At 36.3% G+C, this 15,887-nt stretch overlaps 2 protein-coding genes across 10 annotated transcripts; both read left to right on the top strand.

The window, feature by feature from the left end:
- Nucleotides 1-6,727: 6,727 nt before the first annotated feature.
- Nucleotides 6,728-10,526, top strand: LOC103943885 (probable glycosyltransferase At3g07620). 4 transcript variants are annotated; one of them, XR_007251912.1, is made up of 6 exons: nt 6,728-7,009; nt 7,359-8,433; nt 8,511-8,641; nt 8,732-9,080; nt 9,392-10,197; nt 10,357-10,526. XR_007251912.1 is itself a non-coding variant. In XM_009354252.3 (5 exons), the coding sequence occupies exons 2-5, from the start codon at nt 7,594-7,596 to the stop codon at nt 10,058-10,060; spliced, it is 1,989 nt and encodes a 662-aa protein (XP_009352527.2). In that variant the 5' UTR covers nt 6,728-7,009; nt 7,508-7,593; the 3' UTR covers nt 10,061-10,302. The 4 variants fall into 4 exon arrangements, 2 of the variants coding, with proteins under 2 accessions (XP_009352527.2, XP_048423373.1); XR_007251911.1 differs by having other exon boundaries at nt 10,285-10,526; XM_009354252.3 differs by lacking the exon at nt 10,357-10,526 and having other exon boundaries at nt 7,508-8,433; nt 9,392-10,302.
- A 1,194-nt stretch (nt 10,527-11,720) lies between these two features.
- LOC103944025 lies at nt 11,721-15,197 on the top strand. Of its 6 annotated transcripts, none has more exons than XM_048566927.1 (10): nt 11,721-11,962; nt 12,129-12,190; nt 12,485-12,617; nt 12,729-12,981; nt 13,093-13,197; nt 13,390-13,518; nt 13,685-13,734; nt 13,840-13,937; nt 14,027-14,311; nt 14,555-15,197. In XM_048566927.1, the coding sequence occupies exons 2-10, from the start codon at nt 12,143-12,145 to the stop codon at nt 15,065-15,067; spliced, it is 1,614 nt and encodes a 537-aa protein (XP_048422884.1). In that variant the 5' UTR covers nt 11,721-11,962; nt 12,129-12,142; the 3' UTR covers nt 15,068-15,197. The 6 variants fall into 6 exon arrangements, with proteins under 6 accessions (XP_048422884.1, XP_048422888.1, XP_048422889.1 ...); XM_048566931.1 differs by having other exon boundaries at nt 12,129-12,246; XM_048566932.1 differs by having other exon boundaries at nt 12,129-12,250.
- The last annotated feature ends 690 nt before the right edge of the window (nt 15,198-15,887 follow it).

The raw sequence follows: 15,887 nt of genomic DNA, 5'->3' as shown, positions 1-15,887 counted from the left end.
GTTTTTATACCACATTTTCATATCATCGTAGGTGATATTTGATGTAAACAGTCATATCATTTGAATTAATCAGATTTTTAAATTTCATTCATTATTTAATAAACTAATAATTAAGAAAAACTAGTTAATTAAATGATGATTGTGACATACGACGAGTTTTTCTCCTCATTTCCTTGGGTTTTGTAAATTTTTCAAATTATGTGTTTGTTCACATCAGATACTATCGAAAATGGTATAGAAATATAGTATAAAAACATAATATGAATAACATTACTCATAAATAAAAGATAAAAGATAGAAGATGTGTATAAGAAGATGAGAGAAACATATCAAGATGATAGGACCCCTATAATTGATGCCACTTTACACCTGTGAACTTGATTAGTCAATATTTATTGGTCTTCCATGAATTTTTGTCAGGACTCAGTACTGGTGACTATTCAACCCTACTCGGTCCTGTCACTTCATTTCAACATGATTTCGCATAGGGGTATTTACCCATTTAACTTTACTTTTCATTCTTAATTTTACTAAATCAATTGAAAAAGAATAATTATACAAAATTAACAAAAATGTGTTAGAAATAAAAATGATTGTGTGAATAAGACTTTCACATAAAATGTGTTTTCTTTTACACAGTCTAGCTAGAAATTTGTCTCTTATACGTCGAATTGGGTAGTAATTTACACTCATCATTCTACGCTTTTCATTGATTATGGTAAACCTAAACCTAATGAGAAAATGTGGTAGCTATTACAATCGAACGCTAGGAATTCATCTCCACCACTACACATATCTGATAAAGAGCGTTTAAATTGGTCTTGGTTTTAGCAGTTTATAAATACGTCAAATCCAACGAAATCAAACCAAACTAATTATAGTTTGATTTAGTTCAACCTAAAATTGCATTTCTTTTTCATTATAAAAGTCATACCAAACTTCTTAGATTGATTTTTATACAACAATATATATATACACACACACACATAGCTAAAAGTTAAATCAAAACTTTTTGGATTGGGGTGTAGTATAAATTTGTATCGAACTCGTCATTCATAAGATTCAAACTTAAGACCTATTATTTATAACTAAAGAAAAATATCGTTAGATCATAATATTAAATGACAAACTCTTGGATGGTTTTGTTTGAACAGGATTTTCATACCACGATATATTTACATTAAATTGAGATAAAATGACAAGAATGCTCTCCGGATCCTTATTTAGGAACTTCCACCACTATCTCTGAGAGCTTATTTAAAGATTTTAAGGAAATATTCGGGTCTTTAAAAGAATATTGTTTTTTATGAAAAGTTCTTGTAGTGTAATCTTCAGATTAATATAAAAACTAAACTATTGAAAATTTATTATTAATGGATGAAAAAACTAAAAAAATATCTCTACCCTTAGTTTTTCAACAATTGAAAAAAAAAAATTACGTGAAAAACTAAAATGAAAATTTCACGTGGGTGGGATCAACAAACAAGGTAAAAGACAAAAAATCAGCTGGTGTTGTGTCACTTTTATGCACAAAATCAACAAAGGCCCACTATACAATTTTCACATTTGAGGTTTTTTTTTGAAGTATTTAGTGAGTTTTTATATATTGAAATACTTTTTGACAAAAAAAATATGGGAATATTTTAAAGACTTTAATTTCGACTCTTTAAAAACTTTTTGTCTCTATATTTAGAGATTCTACTATTATAAAGACTTTGTTTAGGTTCTTTATTGGAGATGTTCTAACAGGATTAAAAAGTGAAAGCAGAGCCAGACCACATAAATATAAATTCATCTTATCTGCAACCTCTTTCGACAATTTTAGGCGATGGTAGAGACCCAACTTTAACAAAGTAAACTAAAAATATTTATAAAAAATAAGAACAAATTCATTAGTACATCCAAAAGTGTATGTACAATAAGGGGATTCAAATTAAATACGTATTCATTCTTCAGTCCGAGAGTCATCAGATAAAAAAAAGCCTCCAAGTAATTGTTAAAGATTGGAATTCACGGAACGACCATACAAATTCTACATATGTCATTCGGTTTAGAAGTTGATCACTACGTGTACTTTCAGTAATATCTTGTTTAGAATTTGTTTGGATTTACAGATCCTCCATCTTCCAAGATAAGAGGAAAATTTTCCAACACTGCCTTCCTTGTAATTGCTGTAAGGAGATGAGTTGTTGTTTTCATGGGGAAGGTCCTAATGAATCCTACAGCCACTGGACCCCATCCCACATGAATCATGTTACCGGTGGCACCATTGTGTTTGGCAATCAATAATTAATGGTGGGGTTGGGAAGAAGGGAAGGATTTATGTACTTAAGGCAGTGGATTAATTGATCGCCATCGTACCATACATCTCGATGATTATATTGATATAACAAGAAGGAAGTTGAACGAAATACCTAAGTTAGAATTCACAAGCAATTTGAAACCCATTAAAAATCGGAGAAAATCTCAAAATCTACTGATTGAATAATATAAAAGGGGTAATGCTAGGAAGACCATCTATTTAAACTGTGGTAATGCTAGGAAGACTATCTATTTAAACTATGCAACATGGTTGTTGACAATTGAGTTATTACATAAATCTTAATTAACATGCTTATTTTTTATTGGTGACATACCAGATTCCAAATAGCACAACAATGCAGCAAGCGGAGAATCTTTCGTAGTAGCATCATGCAGAATTACGTACAATAATTTAAGTATCAAACAAAATGTAAACTTCATTGTGGAACCATCCATGGTGAATGAAATAATGACATAAAAGTAAATAAGAAAAGAGCTTGACCTAATATAGATATTTCATATCCAAAATGTCCTTACGATTAAAACCAAGTGTAGCAAAGAGGTTTTCATTAAACCCCTCCAAAATTTATTGATTGAATAATATATAAGCTCATAACTCTAACACTTAGACTTAATACAAAATTACTGAAAATAATACCCTAAAATCTTAGAATGCTGATTTAACTTGGTAAAAAGAGAGAGTTCAACTTAAAAAGCTTAGACATCACAACAAAGTAGTGGGTTGAATTTGTGACATTGTTCCTTTTGAAACGCTGGTTCTACACATAAATATTATCGTGAATTAATGATAACAACCAGAATTCTCCTTTAAAGCAGCACGGGCAAGTTCATGAGCAGCATGGTACTTGGTTACATGAGAATATTTCTTTCTTAAAATTGTGACATATCACGACTTTCCGTACTTAAGAATTTCTTGTGTGCCAAATGATTTAGATTCGTGCAATGATCAATTAAAACACTTTGAAGATTTAGCCAGTGTCCGAGTGGTGGGACTGCTTCACATTCTTCGCACCTGTATAGGATAATTTCTATTAAATTGATTGGCAACAAATCACTCATCATCCATGATGCAAATTTAGTACCCATGAATTTCTCAATTGTCAAGCTTTTTAAGTTGGGGTGCGGTTGGACTCCTTCAAGAATATCCTTGTCAAGAAAATTGCCATTTCCTTCCTCGAGAGGGACCGACCGCCAGCTTCGGTCCAATTCTCGTGGGTTTGCTTTTCCCACTAAATTTGATTTCATTGCTTCTTCCTTGTCTCTCACATATTCCAATGCTCCAATAACTAGTTGCCCTTTCAATTCATTTAACCCTCCTAGCTCATCAAGTCTATGACGCCTTGCTCTGTCCAAAATAAAAGAAGGTAGCGTTTGCAGATGAGTCAATCTTGTCATCCCAAATGGAACTTCATGACACTCATCAAAATAAACATGTCTCAAGTTGATCAAATTTTCCATTTCCCTAGGAAACGTTTTAAGCCTCCTTGCTCTTGACATTCTTAACGTGAAGATTATAGAGTTTGCCAATAGATTTGGGGAGTTCTTTTATTCTTGTCCTACAAATGTTGAGATACCTCAAGTGTTTCAACTTTGCAATTGAGCTGGGAAAATCCTCTATTGAGCCTTGGATAAATTCAACATCTGTAAAGCTCTAAACCCTTGGAAGATGTTACTAGGGACCTCCCAATCAACAAACAACGACCGCAATCTCCTAACACTCCCTTGTGGAATTCTTTCAAGTGTCATGGAAGAAATTCGCGCAACATGCTAAATCTCAAGTGCATCATCTATATGGTCGGAGTCCCACATCAAGCTTTCATATTTAAATACTTCCTCTGCAAGATCATGCACAAGATCGTGCATCTTGCATTCGGTAATAACACCGTACTTATCTTCTATATATAGCATCTTGAAATAAGGAGTTCTGCAATAGAATATTAAAATATTCATTGGCTATATCCTCCATGCTCATGTTGGGAGAGGAATTGAGATATCCTTGAGCCATCCAGAGCTGGACCAAGTTATCTCTTTCAATTTTAAAATGTTTTCTAAACATTGAACAATGTGCAAAACATTGTTTCAAGAATGGCGACTTCAAATTATCAAAACTTAACTTCAAAACCGACATGATTTTCTCCTCTTCATTTGGTAATTCCCATATCTTACTTCGTAGAATTGACAACCATTCACGTGTACTATATTTAGTACGCATCACGTTCCCAAAACTAATTAACAAATAAATTAATAGTTTAATACTTGATTAGATCAATTGAATACAAGTGTTGGAATAAAATCATCATGTATATAACTTAGTAATTGAAGAGTTCGTAAGGGCGGTAGTTTGAAAAAGCGTTTTGTAAAATGCAAGCTATACCTAGATTAAGAGTACTGTTACTTACCCACTTGTCCACTTGTCTTATTCCTCCACCCACCATCAAATTTAAAAATGAACTTTTTGAAATTTAGTCCTTAAATAAGATTGAAATCTAATAGCACTAAAATAATAATAAAAATAACTTAAAAAAAGACATGAAGTGAAAATAAAAAACAAATTCACAAATAAAATGGAAATAAAAATGAAGATCGGGAAATATCAAGTGCGCGATGAAGATGGTTGTGGCTGCATCATGACAGTTTGCACCATTTCAACAACCTCCACGACCTTTTTCTCGATGTTGGCTAATTGAGTTGTAGGGTGAAGTTAGTGGTTGTGCGTTGGGTTTGGAGGTGATGGCCTGATATGAGTGGGGGTGACCGTTAGTTGGTGGAGACCATGCATGCTTCCATAAATTTCTATTGATTTTGGAGACAAAGTAAGCCCAAGGTGATTTAACAAAAATTTAATTGGGGCATAACAGATGTGCCATTTTCAATAGGTTTGATACTTGTTTGAAATGCTTAACAAGGTTGAGACCAATTTGGAATGACACTAAAAGGTTAGAGGGTTTAGGTACTTTTTTTTTTTATAAACAAACAATATTATCTACACTAAAAGGGTGAGGGAGTAGGATAAGCCTCACAATGAGTTAGCAATAATGTGGTTCAAATTCGCCTTTGTTAAGAATTGAACCTAATATCTCTCACTTACAAATAAAGAATAACCACTAGACTGGAGTACTAAGTGACAAGAGGTTTTAAGTACTTAATTCTAGATTATATATTGATTTTAGTCCTTTTACTAGATATTTAATGTCTATGTTCATTCTAAAAATTATCCTCATAAATATTTGATTTTTATGCTTAACTTCATCCAATTATAAATGATAAAATATTTCCAAAAAAAAATATTAGTAATACAAAAAATATGCAAAACCATAAGTGTATCTAAATATATTAAAAGATGCACTAAATGTTTGCACTAAAATGTACATTAATGTACTTAAGTGTGTAGCAAAATATTATATGAGTTAATGTACCTAAGTTTTTGTATCGAAATATATTATTTCCACCAAGCAAGACACAATGCTCATACCCCTGCCATGGCATATCTGGACAAGTCCTACCCTCCTCCAACCTCCATCAACCCCATCCCATGACCTCGTCGGCTCCGGCATCATGTGCAAGCTTCAAGCTCACTAAATCATCCCAGATTTCGTCGGGGCAGTCTAGCAAATGTTTGCCAATGTTGGTAGCTCAAACGTGTCAATGTCTAGCAAGTTTAATCTTGGTGGTGTAGAGCAGTATAGGGCCTATAGTTAATGACACTGATGTTTCGGATTCGGAGGAAGAATCTGGGCATGGGAATGAAACGAAACAACACACCTGCGTATATGGATTCGCACCAGGTAATGACAGCACTTCGACCGGGGCGTCCGTGTTAGAGAATAATGCAGTACCTGGCAAGAGTTATTCAGTGTGCACGGTCGACAGTGGCAATCTTGTAATTGAATAAAGCCAAGTGTAACTTCAACTTTGATAGTGGTCCTTTAAAGCCAATATTGCTTGGTTCCCATTTGTTTACGTCTAGAAAAATTTCGGTTCAACTGTCTAGTTAGATCTGTTCTTAAGTTGAATGTGATTAATATGAATCGGAAGAGACTAAAATGCAAGCGAGTCTTAAATTTTTGTGTAATTTGGCATATAATTAACATGGTCACCATCCTTTCTTTTGTTAAGTATGTTTTGACGAATTCTTAAGAAAAATCATTCTAGACTACTTTAATTTAGTAACAATTTTTTGAACAAAATCTAAGATACAAACACATTATCTTTTCAACTGATATCATCTTTAAGAACTTTTATACTAAAAAATAGAGTAAAAAGGGATCATTTTAATACTAGATCCTTAATCATTAAATCTTTAAGTATTGAATCCTTGACACACATTTTATTATTGAATCATTGTCACACATCCAACTCTTAGTTCAGTCGATACGGACTATACCCAGGAGAAGAGTAAATTTTCAAAAACTTAATCCATTTCGTAAAAGTTTAACCATCCGGCAGGAAAGTAATTTTAATATAATAAGTGGATGCGACTGTGACTGATGAGAGAGATTCTCTCTTTCTTCTTCAAACGGAGTTCCGACCGGCCAAAATCCCAACTTGGAAATGCCCTGTTCTTTGCAAAGTTGTCATCTTTGGATCCTTGTTCTTTGCAAAAAGCTTTAACCGATCGGTTTCTAGGGTTTTTCTGTTTGGCTTCTGAGAAAATCCAGTCTCAAGTTTTGTGCTTCACTGTACTCAGGTCAGTTCAAAACTTTCATTTTCTCGGCAACCAAACAGGAAATAGCATTTCTTTTTGGCTAATGCTTAGTGGGAATGCAACTGTTACTCACTCTCATAAAGCATAGATTCATTCCTCATAGATTAGACTGTCTGCTAATTGCAACTGAAATTTACACTGGGATTGCTTGGATTCTGATTAGCATTGTTGAGATTAGTCTTAATTAATCAGTTCTGACTATGCAGGTTACGAGTCTAGTGTTTACTTAGATTGAATTAGCAAGCTTTATTAAGGAAGATCTCACCTTTATTTTCTGTGATTAATTGTGACTGTTCTGGAAATGCTAATGTGCTAATTCTTTGTTCTGCAGAATTGCTAATAACTAGTGAATTTCAACCTCTTTGTTTTGGTTTTCGGCATGACCCCGATTTCAGGACAGATCTATGATCTAACTGTTAATGAACTGCACTGTTGGATTTTGATTGTGCATAATTTGTGCTGTTGTGGGAATCTATGCAGGATTTGGTTTTGCAAGTGAGTCAATTTCCTGCTAAGATGTTTCGGTAGCTTCTGAATTATCTGCATTGCAAGTATTAGTGCCTAGTATGGAGTACACATTTCAATTTCCTAAGCTATGCAATATAGAACCCCGGAGTCGGAGATGGCTTTTTCTTCTCGGGGTAGTGTCTGTTACTTATTTATCGATTCAGTCGCTTTTGCTTCCCTATGGCATTGCTCTTCGGTCTCTATCGCCTCACAGTGAGGTTCCAGCACAAGTCAAAGGTAGCGGCCTCCCTGTTCATTCTTCTGCCAAGTCCATGATGGTTCGCAATCGTCTCATGGTAAATTCTTCGGATTCGATTGATGTTTCTATGTTTGGAGGGAAAATTAGGCAGGGTACTAAACCAAATGGAAAGGATGTATCTAGGGAAATCGATTTAATGTTAGAAGAAAAAGAAATAGACAATGATTTTGAAAGTGACACTGATCGAAAGGTAGATGATGATTTCCCGTCTGAGAATGTTGTAGTCATAAATGAAAGTCTCAGCATTAAGAATCGAGAAACTGTTACTATTTTGGATAAGGCTGATGGAACTAGGGATGGCTTCCATTTGGAGAAGATTGTGTTGCCGAACTCTGAAATTACTAGGGAGAATGCTTCAAAACAAAATTCAACCGTGACAGCAAAAAAATCTGATGGTGTCAAAACTGCTTTTCCATCATATCCACTCATTTTACCTGCAGTGAATTTGTTAGAAAATAGAAGCACTTCCATTGGTTCTACTTCCTTGAAAAGTGGTGTTGTGGCTTCAAAAAATGGTTCTGTAGTGACGACAAGACCTGGGAAGAAGAAGATGAGGTGTGAATTGCCACCAAAGTCGATAACATCAATATCTGAGATGAATCGTATACTAGCGCGGAAGCGCGTTTCTTCTCTTTCACCGGTAAGATACTGCTGCTGCTAATCTAATCATCCCCCAATCAATTTGTTATGGTTCCTAACTTCTTCCATTGATTGTAGAAACCACGATGGTCCTCTGTACGTGACCAGGAGATTCTAGCTGCGAAGTCACAGATCGAGCATCCTCCTATTGCAATAAATGATCCAGAACTTTATGCTCCTCTCTTTAGAAATGTTTCCATGTTTAAAAGGTGGTTGGAATTAAATTTTAAGAGGTAAAGTTAATTTTAATGCTAAGTGGAAGTGATTCCGTTTACAGTAACATTTTGTTCCATTCTCAGGAGTTATGAACTTATGGAACGAACGCTGAAAATCTATATCTACAAGGACGGAAACAAGCCGATCTTTCATCAACCAATACTCAAGGGTTTATATGCTTCAGAAGGATGGTTCATGAAACTGATGCAGGGATATAAGCGTTTTCTTGTGAAGGATCCTAGCAAGGCTCATCTTTTTTATATGCCATTTAGTTCCCGGATGCTAGAGTATGCTCTATATGTACGTAACTCTCACAACCGTACAAACCTACGCCAATTTCTGAAGGAATATTCCGAAACAATTGCAGCAAAGTATCCTTATTTTAACAGAACTGATGGGGCAGATCATTTTTTTGTTGCTTGCCATGACTGGGTATGCTCTCCATGCACCTTTATTTTTTCTTGCTTTTTCCTACGTGACTAATATCTGCTTCGTTATTAGTAATAAGATACTACGGTAGTAAAATGGGATTCCACAAATGGTTTTGAGATTCATACGTACTGCCAAGATTCTCATGAAAATGAATCCTATCATATTGGACATTGATGTTTACTTATTTCAAAAGTCAAGTACCATATGTTCTGTCTATAAATGTGTACTGTGTCCGCCCACACGAATGTATTTCTTACATGCGTGTGTCTCAGAGTGCATGCCTTTCTAACATGTGAGGTTGACTTTTCTAGGCTCCATATGAAACAAGGCACCACATGGAGCGCTGCATCAAAGCGCTTTGCAATGCTGATCCGACTTCCGGCTTCAAAATAGGAAGGGATGTGTCTCTTCCAGAGACATATGTTCGTTCAGAGAGAAATCCCCTTGTAGATCTTGGAGGAAAACCTCCTTCTCAAAGGAAGATCCTTGCCTTTTTTGCTGGAAATATGCATGGCTACTTACGTCCAATTCTGCTAGAGTACTGGAAGGACAAAGCCCCCGATATGAAGATTTTTGGCTCGATGCCTCCCGGTGTTGCAAGAAAATTGAATTACATCCACCACATGCAGAGCAGCAAATACTGTATCTGCCCCAAGGGTTATGAGGTCAACAGTCCACGAGTGGTCGAAGCAATATTTTATGAGTGCGTACCTGTGATCATATCTGACAACTTTGTGCCGCCATTTTTCGAGGTTTTGGATTGGGGGGCATTCTCTGTGATTCTTGCAGAGCAAGACATTCCAAAGTTGAAGGAGATACTAGTTTCGATACCAGAAGAGAAGTATCTTCAGCTGCAGCTAGGGGTCAGGAAGGTTCAGAAACATTTTCTGTGGCATGCTAAACCCCTCAAGTATGATCTCTTCCACATGACACTTCATTCGATTTGGTACAACCGAGTTTTTCAGTTAAAACTCCGTTAAGTTCTGCTGAAATTCCCCGACGAACAGAGGTGGAGATGCTAGCACACGAAATAGAAATGAGGCAGTTTCCGATCGCGTCTTGTTCTACCTGTGAAGCTGTAGAAAGAGTGTTTAAATGCTACACCACGAAATTAACTGTGAGTAAAGCTTTTCAACTGTTTTGTAAGTAACATATTTCACATTATCCTGTTTTGTAAATAATTTCTTTCTTCTAATCCCAATAGCTGAAACTGTTACTACTAGTTGCTACCAGTAAGAAATTCACACACCTGAAAGCTATCTTTTAACGGCTAAAGTATGCATAGTGATCACCAAGACAAATGAAGGTGGTAAAGATAAGTTTTAGAGCGTGACGGACACGAGGACTTTCATGGCGCGGACACCAATGTGACAGTGTTCCGTGGCATATGAGTTGCTGTGTAACTGACAGTTTGATATAACAACAACAAAGCCTTTTTCCACTAAATGAGATTGGTTATATGAATCCTAGAAGGTCATTGCGTTTGGTTAGTGTTATTTCGTTCAGAATTCATTATCATGATTCGACATAAGATATGAGTATCGACTGTTTACTACCTGACGCCCTCTTCCTCCTTTATCCGGATTTGGGACCGACAAAATCAACGTAACAGTGTTCCATGACATGTAAATTGCTCAGTGACTGAGTTTGACGTAGGATCCCCAGCATGGTTCATTGAGCAACGAGATGTCTCCACGCCAACCCAAAAGAGTTCGTTCCCAACACGCCGCGTGTTTCCTCTTCTCTCACGCACGAGCGAGCTATCCACTTTGAATTTTGATTTGAGTAGTCACTGAGAGACATCGACGTCTTCTTGGTGGGTCCCAGCTGTTCCACTAGCTGACTGTTTTCTGCCCGCACCAGAAAAGCACCACGTATACTTCTCCATCTTCAATGTTCAAACCTTGTCCCCTTTGTTACCCTACAATTGTCACCGCTTCCGAGTTTCGATCCTCAAATTCTGGGTTTTACTGTTATGGCGGAAGTTTAACAATTATTTCTCCGTTTGCCAATGTTTTTATTTTTTTATTAGTTTTTCAAATACTCATTTGTTGAATGACGAAATGAATGTCAACTCATACATTTTTGCCAATTTGAAGACGACTTTCTCCTCTAATTTTCATAAAAATGGTAGGACGTGGTTTTTATAGACTAAAGCATTTTCTACCTTCAATTGACATTAAAAATTTCCATCATTTCTTCATTCTACAAACATTGGACCATGTTACACAAAAACGTGAAGTTTAATTCACTCATCATGCATCTCCGCTTAAAAATGACTAATACAATAGAAGTCATTATAACAATATTGTAAATTTAACACTCTAACATCTCGAAAATGAGTTATTTCCCTTTGCCACCTTGGCTGCTGTTAAAGTCCTATGGTGGGCCAGAGCATCCACGAAATAAAGGTAACTGGATAACGATAATCTATTGCTCCATTGCATCCCCCACGACAGGGAAAATTTTTAGGTGTACCGGGTACACCAAAAAAATTTGGTGTACCCTCACTCATTAGAATTTTTTTGGTGTACAAAAAGTGAGGGTGCACCAAATTTTTTTGGTGCACCCTCACCATTATGAGTGAGGGTACACCAAATTTTTTTGATGTACCGGGTACACCGAAAAATTACTCCCACGACAGCTCTTTTCTCATTCGGTTGGTACCATTCCCAATATTCCACTAATCCACTTCTCTCTCTTGTCCTTCTCATTCATTAACTTCACTTATTTCAAGATTTCAACTTCGAAATTTAGTTTGGACTTCATTGGAAATGGGGTCTGTAGATACTTGTCCCTCACTCTTCCCTCTATAAATTCAAGTGGCTTTGCTTCTGAGCAGGAACCTGCTTCTGGGGTTTTCATATCGTCCTCCTTTGACTGTAAGTTGCTATCTTTCTGCTATTTTACTTGCATTTTGTTTGCAATAGTGGAGTTGTTTTGTTGTGTTTTTTGTTCCATATGATTGATTTGCACATCTGGTTTTTGTTGCTGTACCTTAATTGTGTCAAAGTTCCAACCTTTTAAGTTTTCTTGTTGTAAGTTCAGGATTCAAAGAGTTAATGGGCGATGTGGTTTTTGAGAATGATATATCTGAAATGCCCGTCACAGTAAGTACTTTCAACTTCACAATTCTGCATTATTGCAGACCATCTCTACTTTTTCTGTGAGTGAGTGTATATTTTGTAATCTCTCCTCTATTGTAAGTTTGTAACTCTTATTTTTTCGCCTTCCGACTTAATCTTCAATCCTTTCCGCCATCTGATCTACATCAACATGTTAAAATTCGGAAGCAGCTTCCGGTCCATATCTTTAAAGTTTGTTTTTTAACATCTATCTGTAGTTTTGTGTCAGTTTGATTTCAAACATTGTGTTTAAGGTGCTAATATAGGTAATTGTATCAGGTTTATAATGATACCGTGAGGAACACGAGTTTTCGTTTCGATAGCTTGGGATTCTATTCGTCGATGGATGACATTTTCACCCGTCTATTGACATTGGCTAGTTACATTAGTCATCGATTTGTTCAATTTATCGGTGAGTAGTTTTTTCTATGCTTACATGTATGCATAGTTGCATAATGTATACTAATGCTGATGTTATATTCTCATAACATAATGAATGGATTTGGAAATGGTGTTATTGCAGAGGATCTCGCACGTAGAGATGCTGATAGATGTTCAGATGATTTGCTGGTCAATTCTGCTGGACAGCATTTAAGATCATTGAGACACGGTGTTTGTAATTTTTTTGCTGAAGGTTGTTCATCGTCTTCAAACTCTTGTATTTCCGGTCGAAACCCTGGAATCTGTGAAAGAGCCTCAGAGCCCGGGGAAGACGCTAGAACTGAAATTGTAGCCGCCAATTCCAGTTATGCAGTAGTCCCATTCATCTTTAAAGGGTAATACCATTTGGTCCAATTACGAGAAAACACCATGATCCCATCTACTTTTAAGTTTTAAACTGAATGATAAATTTTAAATATTTAATCTGTTGCTTCATCCTGATGTAGGTTACTACTGCCATTACATGGTTTACAATTCGCATGGAGGTTGGCAATGTCTTGTTGCAGAAGCTCTGTGGCATACGTTAGATGTACTCATCTTCGAATTTGTAGGTAAAGAAGCAGATTCTAGTTATACAAAATTGCAAACTGATGAATCCATATACCGTAGTCTATGGATCGTTTCTTTTAGTTTTAGTTCAGATTGGATTTTATTTTACTTCGAGTAAGAAATTTGTTGCTTTTACATGTCATCATTCATTGTTTTAGATTCTCGTAGGTTAACATTCATTTTGCATTTGTCAGCATTGCATCTCGAATACAGAAATCATTGCGAGGCTCATCAGATGATATTGGATGGTTGCAGCACACTGACGGCATGCCTGGTGTGGAGGATGGTACAGCAAGATTTTTGGAATTGCTTGTAGGAATTAGGTACCATCTAATATAATAAGCTCGACTGCACTAGACGGTTGGATCTGTTAAGAACTGAGTTCAATTTGTTTTTATGTGCTGTTCAGATATTTGATCAATTGTGTTTACTAGTGTGTTCATGTGTTTATATATTCTTATTGCTTGTATGCCATGCTGTATACTTCAGGAATGGAGAGCACCGACTTCCCAGCTCATATGTCTATCTACTAATTCCCGGTACAGAAGATTTATTTTTCCCTGAGTTTTGATTTTGTTCTTCTCACCCGTTCAATCCACATTTAGCGTTTTGCTCATATAGTTACAGGAACTTTAAACTTTCAGGCCTCTTTAGCAATCACGGCCCCTTATACTTTGTTGGAACTAAGAAATTCTTTTCGAAGATGGGTCTAGTGTGCCATGTTGCAAAAATTCACAGCGAGGTAATTACTTAATACTGACTTTTAAGGATCTTCTGAACTTGTAAAAATATGATATTAGTCTTCTTTTTTCATGTTATTTTTGTACAAAGGCATCTGTTGCACACAATGCATGGGAACTCAAGCAATATATAGAGGAGCTATATTGGGGATCCGGTAAGCGTGTTATGCTGCTAGGGCACAGCAAAGGTGGTGTGGATGCTGCAGCTGCATTGTCAATCTATTGGTGTGATTTAAAATACAAAGTGGCTGGTTTAGCACTGGTACAGAGCCCATACGGCGGCACTCCATTGGCTTCTGATTGTCTTCGTGAAGGCCAGGTTGCTGACAAAGAAACCCGCCGGATCATGGAGCTCTTGATATGCAAGCTAATTAAGGTAATAGCTACTTTTTACCAAACACAAACATCATGGCATTCCCTTTTTCGAATTTTATAAACTCAATCTAGTACTATATATTTTTAAGGCCTTTCCTAATAGGCTTCTGTTTTCAATTATTCACCGATCAATGTTTTGTGACGCTTATTTTTGTTACACTAATTTCCAAATGCATAGTCATGGAAAGTTTTTCATTCAACCATCTTGTTGGGTTTTCTTCATTGCCCTCTGTCACGCTGGTAGGGTGACATTCGGGCACTAGAGGATCTTACATACGAGAAGCGAAAGGAGTTTATCATGAAGCACAAACTTCCTGCAGAGCAAATTCCTCTTATTTCCTTCCACTCTGAGGCCAGCATTGCTCCCGGTGTCCTTGCAACAATGACACACATAGCGCATGCAGAGCTTCCCTGGCTCCCCCTACCAAACTTTGGCAATAAAGAGTCAGATGAAATCATTCAAGCAGGGCGTCAGCTGCCAGTAGTGATTCCTTTATCTGCTGCCATGGCTTTGACTGCACTTCATCTCCAACTCCGGTATGGGGAGAAGAGTGACGGGTTAGTGACCTGCCGTGACGCTGAAGTTCCAGGTTCGGTTGTGGTCAGACCGGACAGGAAGCTTGATCATGCCTGGATGGTTTATTCTACAAAGAAAAAGAACCCAGGTGAGGCTGATGCCTCAGAAATGTGTGAGGCTATTCTGACTCTGCTTGTAGAGCTTGGAAAGTTAAAGGAAGAGGCAAAAGCTATGAACTGATCTAATCCTTCATACAATTTCTTTACTTTAGCATTTTATTTATGTTGTTTTTGCTTTGATTTGCTATACATTGTGTTATTTAAATATATATTCACAGCAATCAATGGTAAATGAGAAAAACTACTGCCTACTTAGTCTCTTAACAAAAATCATGGAATTTCCTATATTTTGGTTTCAATTAACTCTGTGTTAATTCTTTTCGATATAAGGATTACCCTCATCAGATAGCTTTGCCGAAGTTTCTTCCGTATAAGAAGGCCCAAAACTATCTACTAGGCCCAATTAACAATAAATTCTACTTGAGTCCATCAACAAGTAAATCTAATAAGTCTAAGCCAATAAATTCTTGTAGGCCCAAAAGGTCACCAACCCAATAGCTAAGACCCAAAATTTTCTTAATTGAACTAGCGAGTAAGCAACAAGGCTTAGCCAACAACCCATAAATTGTTAATGAACAATTGAACCCTAAGAGGCATACCAAAAATAGCTTTTTTTTTTTTTTAACAAATGATAGGACAATTTACATTTAATTTATCTAAACTACTGACATGAGATTTGAACATAGAACCACAAGCAAACCGAGTCGTAAGCCACTTACACCAAATGTAGCTTCTTTTGAGATATATTTATTTTCTTTGAGAATGTTTATAGTTGAGGTCAGATTTTACGTCCCCTTCATTGTAATGTTTCTAAACTAACTAATAAAACTTTTCTTGCATCGTGGAGTTTCTCTTAAGATTTAAAAATAAAAGGAACAAAAGAGTATGATCCATTGCCATATCATAAGGTAGGAAAAACCAATTCTAAACCTAAGAGAATC

The sequence above is a fragment of a genome, unplaced genomic scaffold, assembly GCF_019419815.1.
Source record: "Pyrus x bretschneideri cultivar Hongxiangsu unplaced genomic scaffold, Pyrus_bretschneideri_v1 Contig44, whole genome shotgun sequence".
NCBI lineage: Eukaryota > Viridiplantae > Streptophyta > Magnoliopsida > Rosales > Rosaceae > Pyrus > Pyrus x bretschneideri.
Note: the sequence above shows the minus strand (reverse complement) of the source record. Positions and strands in the feature narration are given on the sequence as shown.